At 42.0% G+C, this 10,218-nt stretch overlaps 1 protein-coding gene and 2 non-coding genes across 3 annotated transcripts in view; all 3 read right to left on the minus strand.

The window, feature by feature from the left end:
* The window catches only part of ATG16L1 (autophagy related 16 like 1), a gene marked incomplete in the record, with an annotated part of 37,119 nt that overhangs the window by 21,345 nt on the left and 5,556 nt on the right, over positions 1–10,218 (minus strand). The window contains 4 exon segments of the mRNA XM_056564612.1: positions 4,030–4,100; positions 4,560–4,665; positions 5,459–5,561; positions 10,049–10,093. Of these exon segments, the coding sequence (XP_056420587.1) occupies positions 4,030–4,100; positions 4,560–4,665; positions 5,459–5,561; positions 10,049–10,093 (325 nt within the window).
* LOC130363473 (small Cajal body-specific RNA 6) lies at positions 4,179–4,448 on the minus strand. The gene has a single exon (XR_008891876.1). It is a non-coding gene; the product is annotated as a small Cajal body-specific RNA 6 (non-coding RNA).
* LOC130363472 (small Cajal body-specific RNA 6) lies at positions 4,806–5,074 on the minus strand. Its single transcript, XR_008891875.1, has one exon. It is a non-coding gene; the product is annotated as a small Cajal body-specific RNA 6 (non-coding RNA).

Consider the following 10,218-nt stretch of genomic DNA (forward strand, 5'->3'; position numbering starts at 1 on the left):
GTGCTGCCTGAACCGTCTGTCAATCAAAACTCAGTGCTCTCCTCTACAGAAGGAACCCCTGTCATCTGTATTCTGGATAGGGATCGACCGATATCGATTTTTTTTTATGGCTGATACCAATAATCTGTGACCTTTCAGGCCGATAGCCGATAACTTATACTAATATTCCGATATTTGGCGGTGGTCTCTGGCCGGGGAGGCGGGGCGTGGCATTATTGGCATATCGGCAAGGTAATTGCTGATACCAATAATGTCCAAAATCGTGAATATCGGCCAAACCGATAATCTGTCGATCCCAAATTCTGGAGTCAGGTCTGTTTTCTGGAGTTGTTTGTATGGACTATGAGGGAGATTTAGCAAAACCTGTGCAGGGGAAGAGTGGTGCAGTTGCCCATAGCAACCAATTAGGCGGCTTCTTTCATTTTTAAAGAGGCCTGTGAAAAAAAAGAAGCACTCTGATTGGTTGCTATGGGCAACTGCACCATTGTTCCTCTGCACAGATTTTGCTAAATCTTCCCCTATATTCTGGAGTCTTGTCTAAAGTCTATATTTATTCTATGGTATACTCTGGGTCTGCTTTAAATTTTAGGTGGGTTTTAGGAGTCTTAATACATTTTGGGGTCTGGGTATGGGGTCTATTCAATTTGGGAGTTGTAATGAAGGATATATGTACTGCTTGTGAATGTAGTAGGATAATAGACATGGACTATGTGAATGGGTGCACATTAGGGATCGACCGATATCGTTTTTTTTTAGGGCCGATACCGATAACCTGTGGAGGTTAGGGCCGATAACTTATACCGATATTCTGGTATAAATTATCAGCTATTTAGCCCCATCCCCCCCCCCCCCCCCCCCCCACAGAACATTGATTTAAAGCGGGCGCTTTAAATCAATGAACTGCAGTGGCTTTTGCGGTGCCATAGACCGCCGCCGCCTACCGCTTCTCTCCCCCTGCCTGTACGGGGGTCCTGAGTCCCATCACCGCCACCGCCCCCTACCGCCCCGTGTCTCACCCCCCACCGCACCGCCCCGGCCCCATTGCCTCCCCCATTCCCGGTTTTATAATTACCTGTAATTATAAAACCAGGGATGGGGAGGCAAAGGGGCCGGGGCAGTGCGACGCGGTGCGGTGGGGTGGGGTGGGGGCGGTGCGGGGCATTATCGGAAAGGTAATTGCCGATACCGATAATGCCCGAAATCATGATTATCGGCCGATAATATCGGCCAAACCGATAATCTGTCGATCCCTAGTGCACATATGTCCAAAATTTGGTATGCTGCTTAATACATTAATGCTTGAAATCTCCCTAATGTAGCTACTTAAAAAGTAGCAAACTATGATGTGCTAATCTGTGTGTACATGCTGTATGTGTGTATTTTTTTTTGCAAATGGAGCATGTCCCTCTGAGTGTTGACTGTACATTTGCCTCAATGTATGAGGGTGGGTAACCACGGACCAGTTCCTGGCTGTTCATATGGCAGGATCCCTCTGTTTCTGCCAGGCTAGTTGTGGACCAATAAATGGGGCACCAGAAATGATGTGTCCATCAACCTATTCGCTTCACTGGTCACCAGTGATGTTCCCATTAACTTATTTGCTACCAAATAAGTTAAAGAAAATCACAAGCAGCAACATTTATTAAGCCAAAGAAAAGCAAAATTGGAATGTACCATTTGCAGGTTTAGTCTAAATATTACCATAGATTTTATACTTTTTATTGCAAAAAGTGAAAAATGTGCAGCAAAACTGCATGGTACACATAGCATGGTCTATTATCCCCTCTCTCTGTCCCAGAATTCCTCTCTGTATTTTCTTCATTCCTTCACTATTCACGACTGAATGCTGTCATTACATTTAACTGTGACTACTAATCAGGTGACTGTATCTTGTTCAAAGGGAATCTGCTGACATCCCTAATATAGAGGATGCGGAGAGGAGTAAAACAATACTGTTTTTGTTATTTAATCTGCATGAGTAAGAAAAACATTTTATGTGTCAACAGCCACTAGAGCAAGTGCCCAGGAGGCACTTCTGGTTAAGGGTACGTTCACATGTACAGGATCCTGTGCTGATTTGATGTGCAGGATTTGTAACTGCAGATTAGAAGCTGTGCTCAGTCATTTAGTTTACATTGAAATCTGCAGCAGAAAATCCTGTGCATAAAATCCTGCGCATCAAATCTGCTTACATGTGAACGTACCCTAAAAGGGTATGACAAAAAGCAGCCCAATCAATCAGCTGTATGGAACAGCCACAGTGCGCTCAATACACAGAGAATGGGGCCGCAAGCAGTTGGCTCGGTTCACAGTGTAGTTTCCGGGCCTGGCTACAGCAGCTCAGCTTCCGTTCACTTGAATGGGAGCCGCGCTGTAATAACGCAGTGTTTCCACCACACAGTGAATGGAGCCAACTGCTTCTGCCCACGTTCACTGTGTAGTGCTGGTGCCACAAGTATGTCAAACAGCTGATCGTGGGGGTGCTGTGTGTCAGATCCCCACCTATCAGTGATTAGTGGCCAATACTGTGGATAGCGGTTTTGAAAGTAGAAAAATTCTCCAGACTGGCGCTTCTCCCAATAAAATGGTTTTCTTTATTATTCTATACTTCAATAATACAGTGGTAGCAACACAACGCGTTTCTAGCTCGGACCGAGCTCTAAACACATTGAGTGTTGCTACCACTGTATTATTGAATGATGGAATAATAAAGAAAACCATTTTATTGGGAGAAGCGCCAGTCTGGAGAATTTTTCTACTTTCAAAACCGCTGCAATTTGCCGATATCCTGTGAGGATCGGGTACTCCAGGGCTGCTGACCCGCTCATATTCCATGCTATTATAAAGGTTATGCTCTCAGCATAACCAACTTCGGTGAGAACAACTGATCTTCACCTGTTTTATAACAATTGTGTACTTGGGTAATACACTAGGATCGCGCTCCTCTACATTTTTTGTCTTTGCAGTTGGAGATACTGTGGATAGGACGGTCAATTATATTAGCCCAAAATACCTCTTTAAGGGTGCATTCCCACACGGCATATACGCAGCGTATTTCACGCTGCGCAAAATTTACGGCAGCAGCGGGAAATATGCTGCGTATTCCTTGCTCACTATCCACACAGGGCTTTCTGGCGGCAGCCCTATGCGTGTAGTGAGTTATGGAGGCGGAGCCGCGCATTACAGTGACGCCGGCACACGGCCCCGCCTCCAAAACTCACTACACACGTAGGGCTGCCGCCGGAAAGCCCTGTGTGTATAGTGAGCAAGGAATACGCAGCATATTTCCCGCTGCTGCCGTAAATTTTGCGCAGCGTCAAATACGCTGCGTATAGGCCGTGAGGGAATGCACCCTAAGTGCCCAGAGCTCTCTGATTAGTGCTTCCCCAGATTCTCCTCTCCACCATGATTGACTGTTCAAGCAGAAAGCTTTCACTACAGAAGGATGGAAGCTCTTAACACAGATCTCTGGGCACCTAACCAGAAGATACTGCCTCCTTGGCACTTGCAGCAGCAGAAGGAAGATTTAAAAACATTTGTCTTGATCATACAGCTTGCACGTCTAGAACTGAAGGCACGATTGCATTTCTACAAGGCTCTCAGAACTTTTAAAGGGCTCAAGACTGCTGACAGATTCCTTTTTCATTCTTTTATTTTATGTATTTATGCCATATCTTCTCTAATCCTTTTTCACTCCGGTTTGAAGGCTGAATCTCACTTATCTCTATGCTCACATTATTATGCTTTGTATGTGTAAATGTGAAATTCTCCTTAACATAAATTTTAATGCAAAAGAAAACAACCCTTATTAAAATAATAAATATAAAATGAGAAGGAGCAACTTGAAATCTAATTTAATTTTCTTTATTCAAGTATACAATGTTATACTTTACAATACAAAAAGTTAACATAAAACCAAAACGTTCTCACTGGTATAAAACATGCAAGGTAATGTGAACAAAGAGAGGGGGGAAAAAAAAAACACACACACACACACACACACGTATTAAAAACAACAGATATACTTACAGCACTATCAAACTCGATGCTTGTAATGCCAGCATTGCTTCCCGTCAATGATGCCTTTGCCTCACACTTATCTGTAAGCACAAGAATCAGCTAAGTAACAATTGTAGACAATGCGATTTACATATTAATGCAACATGTATACTCTTTGTTGTCTCAGCTTGAAACTTAAGATCATACACTGCGTACATGACTAGTTCCCATACACCACACTCCAGAAATTAGGTACATGTACGATAACGTTAACTATCATGAGTCCTATGTCTTCTGGACCCAAGATACAAGTTATCTAAGAATGTCAGCAACTCCTAGGAACACACACAGTACAACTTGAACCTGGTGTATTAGACGGGGCTGCTGGGAGTGTTCTGGCTGCAAGGGAACTGCAGTATTATCAGACCTTTTACTGTTCATCATAGACAACAGGACAAGATTTATAAAGGACACCCAGCTCTTCCCCTTATTAAAAGGAGAATAAGGACATATTTGAAAAGGTCATGGGTTTCTGTAATCCCCTTTAATAGATCTCTTACCTGCAATCACCTCCCACAGCTTCACCCTTCGGTCCATCCCACCTGTAGCCAAAAGGCGGGAGCCTGGGCTGAACCGCACTGCATTGACCTCTCCATCATGAGCATCCTTAAAAAGAAAACAAAGATGATGAAAATGATCAACCATTGTTAAGAACAATCATCCTAGTAAATTCATTTAACACATGGAGGGAGGTAAAAGGTGTTAAGAAAGCAGTATAGCAGTCTTATGCGCAAAGCAACACACGAGGTCTCAGCTTGAAAACTTAAGATCATATAGCACATAGGATTCTACTTCACCCACCGTCTCCTTATCATTTACTATGTAGGATAATATCAGAAAACGCTCATCTTTTACCTTGTGCAGATAAGCGCATAGTGACAACCCAATAATGTCAGCAACCATCAAGACCAAACACCACATATCTTAAGTGTGACTGGATACAACTGCGGTTGCTGGGAGCTTTGTGGGTTATAGAATTCAATGCTTTCAGACCTTTTACTAGTCATCACTGACCTCTGGGACATTTAAGCCTTAGGGTATGTTCACACGGAGGAACTTCTGCAGTTCCGCAAAAATTTTGTTAAGCAAGGCTTGCTGAAAGGAATTGTGGAAATTCTGTGTTCTCAGAACACAGAATTCCACTTAAATTCAAGCCCCATTGATTTTAATGGGATTCAGCCGCAGAATATAAGGCTGATCTCTGTTTCTGAGGAAAGAGTAATTTCCCATTGAAATGAATGTACAGTAAGTTACAATTGAATATCTGGTGGTATTCTTTGGTGGAATTGTGCCGTGTGAACATACTCTTATACTAAAGAAAGGTAGTTACAGTATTCCATAATGGCTCATAGGAAAGGGAGGGGAAAAAAAACCATACAAGTAATAAGCTGCTACTTACAAAAGATTGAAGAGCTGCAACTGGAACACGAACTTCCCTGCTCCCTCCTGCTTGAGTATCTGTACAGTCCTGTGAGGCTGGAAAAGAAGATATAGACCTCCTTCTGGAAAAAGATAAGAGAAATTAGCATGTAGTCACACCACACCTCCCATCTCAGGACGAGGAATACAAAAAGATGTAAATTATATGCAAATTAATACAATAGCCAGCTAGACAGGTTTACAATCCACAACACCAAAATGGACAAGGCAGCCGCCATTCTCTCGTATCAGAACTTTAGTCAATTAAACATTATATAGAAGAAAAAATTCTATACAAAAAAAAAAAACATACGAAACATTCAAAAAAAAAAACATCATAGGGCACCTAACACTAGGCCATTGGACCACTGTAGTTTAACCAAGTTGTCAACAAAACTTTTTATTAACCGTTGTTACATATACAGAGCAATAAAAAAAATAAAAAAAAATAAAAAAAAATCTACTGTAAATATGTAAGCAATAAATGCAAAAGGCCAGATGCATTATATAGAAAAAGACCACCTGGTCTACCTAGTCTGTCCCTTATATTATCTTAGACAGGTTTAAATTCAATTACTGTGAATTGACCAATCACTTCTGCAGGAAGTTTACTCCAAGTATCTTAAAATTCTTCCGATAGTTTTTTAAAGTTTAAAGTACTCGCTTATACCAATTACCAATACTTTTTTTTCCCCCAATGTCATGTGACAGGGTATTTATTTATTTTTTTAAAGTTTTTTGTTTTTTTAATGGGAAAAATTGTTTTCAGTATTTTTTTGTATACACAAATTTGTTTCACAATTTTTTTAGTTACCATAGGAGACTGTTACATGCAATCTGAAGATTGCATACAATGATCAATACTAGCATAGCATAGATCAGTGTTATCTGCGCTCCTTTACTACTGCCTGCCATGGCTAGCTGCACTATAGGAGCGATGATCCGGGCATCCTTTTAGCTGATCAGGACACCACGATTTCACCACGTGATCTCGATCAACATCCCTGAGCTAACTGGCAGTATAATATTTCAGGACTTTTAGACGTCGTAATCAACTGTGATCGCGGCGTCTAAAGGGTTAATGCCAGACACCATCACAATCGGTAATGTTTAGCATTAGCCACAGGTCCTAGCTATGACATGTGCTGCATAGTTCGGTAACATGCACAGGTGATACCTGCCGGCGGGGTCCCACATGCAGGTATCAGATTAGGTATCTGTGACATATCAGAACATCCCCCATATATAATTATATATATCTCCCCTAGGTCTCCAAACTGTGGACCTTCAGCTGTTGCAAAACTACAACCCCCAGCATGCTCGGACAGCCTACGGCTGTCCGGGCATGCTGGGGGTTGTAATTTTGCAACAGCTGGACATCCACAGTTTAGAGACCAATGCCACATAGGCTACGTTCGCACATTATAAAATGAAAAAAAAAAATAAAAATACTGCAGTAAAAAAAAAAATTTCAACCTAATAATTCTATGGAAAAGCAGCATCAGTGCCCACATTGTTTTAAAAAACTTCAGTAAGAGGGTCGAAATTTCTACCACTTTTCAATAGACTTCAATGGAACATGTTAATAAATACAATGCTGCTTTTATATGTATTTTACTGCAGAATTTTTTTTTTTTTTTTACAATGTGTGAACTTCGCTATAAAGGGTCATGGGATAAGTAGGAATTCCAACCACCACCCACAAGACGCTTAGATGGTGTCTAAAAATGTGTCGCACTACATCAGTAGGTTGGTGTGGTTTGCAAATAAATCAGAAAGGAAATTCACATCATATTGTTAGTGCTTACTAAGCCTCCTATTCACAGTAAATCACCCACCGCGCCTTTGTGAAACAAACTACTGGTTACAATGTGGAAAGCAGAGTGCATATTGCTAAGCATAAAGCCCAAAAATAAATGACATAACATGTTACATGCACTGTGCACATATAGATGTGTATTCGAAAGCATTTTCTGCATACTAAGATTAACTCTTACTTAAATAGCCATCTACTGTAATGATTTACATCATAACCCACCCATAATACAGTTATGGGTCCCTTTTCATAAAACATACAGCTAAGTGTTTTAACCTTCTAATACATTTGCATTTCAATTCCTTTGTTTCAAGATCTGTTTGCTGTTAGGGAATGCAAAGATCCTTACAAAGATACCCAGAGATTCAAACCTGATAGCTTGCTACAATTGTATCCAGCATCTTTTACCTTAAAGGAGAACTCCGGAATACAAAAATTGTCCTCCATACTGCCGGCAGTAAAAAAATAAGTACATACCTTCCTTCGCTCCCCCGGTGCCTCTGGTAACCGGCTCCGTTCTCCGCCACGATCCTCTTCCTGGTTGCTGGTGGTCGGCGAGTCTTGAAGCGTTCTCACACTGCCGCTCAGCCTATCGCCGGCCGAGTCGGGACTTTGCAGCGGCCGGTGATTGGCTGAGCGCAGTATGACTCGCCGACCACCAGCAACCAGGAAGAGGATCGTGGCGGAGACCGGAGACTGTTACCGGAGGAGCGAAGGAAGGTATGTACCTGTTTTTTTTTTTTTTTACTGTTGGCAGTATGGGGGACAATTTTTGTATTCTGGAGTTCTCCTTTAAGGCTATGTTCACACGACAGAAAATACACCGGTGGGCATTCTGCACATTTGCATGTTCCCCCGGAGCTAGGAGCGATAGGAAATTTGACATCTCCAGAGACGGCAATGCATTTCCGAGCTGTATCTGCAGAAACAATGAACGTGGTGGATGTTTCCTCCGCGGTGCAGCAGCATCCATTGAAATCAAAGGGACTCTGCAAACTTTTTCCGAGAGATTCTGCTCGGCAATCCCGCCGTGTGAACATAACCTAAGTCACATTGCTACAAACAAACACTAGAATTTGGTGCTGCAACTGTAGCAAACTCAGCTGTTAAGTTATTTTCACGCTGCCTCCAAGGGGTTGATCCACCATAACAACTTAGGCCAGATTTATCAAAAAGGTGTGGGAGAAAAGAAATAGAGTGATTTTCCCACAGCAACCAATCACAGCTCAGCTAACGTGCTCTGGTAAAGTGAAAGCTGAGCTGTGATTGGTTGCTATAGGAAAATCATTATTTTTTCTCTCACACAGTTTGATAAATCTGGGCCTTACTCCTATGTACATTGCTGGGTTCTGCCTGCTGAGACCCCCAGTGATCTTGAAAAACTGAGTCGAGACCAGAGTCTCCAGTCAGAACAGCACAGTGGTGGAGGTAGCAGAGACAGTGTGCCTGACTGCCACTCCATTTTTAGGGAGACTCAAGTCCCTGTCTGGAGATCACTAGGTCCGTGCAGTCGGAACTTCGCTATCAGACACTGATCCCCCATCCTGTGAATAGGGAATAAGCTGTTATAGTAGGACAAGCCGTTGAAATGTCTTTGTCTGAAAGTATTAGCAGAGAAGCTCCTAATGTATATGTTTAATGGATGCCTTCAAAGGATGTCATTTAGTGTCATGCATTACCCATTGGCCACAATTGTAGGAAAATAAATACATTTCAGTATACTGCACAGTAAAGTCTTAATGCAAGTCTCAATAGAACAGTGCAGTCTGCTGCACTATTTCATACAGCCAATTAACAACCCACCCACCCTATATCACTATAAGGAGGTCAATAGGACAATCTTCTGGCATCTGTCCAGTAATGTGTGTACGGATACATTTACAGTGGTCCCTCAATTTACAATATGACTTGGTTCCAGGACGACCATTGTATGTTGAAACCATTGTATGTTGAGACCATAACTCTATGGAAACCTGGTAATTGGTTTTGAAGCCCCAAAAATGTCATCCAAAAAATAGGAAAAAGTGAGGATTAAAGAAAAATAAGTACATAACTAATACAAATAAAACAAGTCCTTAGATATAAAAGTAAGAAAGAGCTGCTGGGAGCTGTAAATCACTGTCTATGTCAGTGTTTGCCAACCAGGGTGCCTCCAGCTGTTGCAAAACTAAAACTCCCAGCATGCTGGGAGTTGTAGTTTTGCAACAGCTGGAGGCACTCTGGTTGGGAAAACAATGGTTTATGTAGAGGACAGGAGCCAGTCAGTGCATACGCCTCAGTAATACAGGTGATTTACCAGTAAAAATGCCCATTCTGATAGGTCGGTTCTTTCAGCCATTGACATGTGTCACAGATCTGGACTGTCTGTACATTGTATGTTGAGTCTGGTTTCAAGCTACAATGGTCCAGAAAAGACATTGTATGTTAAAAACTATTGTATGTTGAGGCCATTGTAAGTTGAGGAATCACTGTACCTTATACAAGAGGAGCTTTCCTGACACATACATTAAACATACACTGCTAATGTAGTGTAAAAGCGACTTAGAGGCCTTTGTTCTGTATTGTTTCCACCTCTGCATGTAAAGAAAGATTTTCTTATTGACTGACAGCAAGCAGAATAAATTGTGGTGAATTTAGAAAAGTATATAAACAACAACGCAGTAAGTTTGTGGCCTAACAAAAAAGATGTAGGTTAAACCATCCTGTAGAACACAAGGGTCAAAATGCAGAGAGTGAGAGGAGAGGGAAGCATCACTGGAAGTATCAGAATGGTGGCCCAAGAGGGGAGACTCAGATAAGCTGTAGGGACAGGTCATAGGTCGCCGAGGCACAGGAATAGAGGGAGAAGGAAGGAAGAGACAGAACATAGAATACAGAAATTAACGCTGAGCATTAGAATACACAAAGCTTCCCATCCTACTTTC

Source organism: Hyla sarda, chromosome 3 (assembly GCF_029499605.1).
Source record: "Hyla sarda isolate aHylSar1 chromosome 3, aHylSar1.hap1, whole genome shotgun sequence".
Taxonomy (NCBI): Eukaryota; Metazoa; Chordata; class Amphibia; order Anura; family Hylidae; genus Hyla; species Hyla sarda.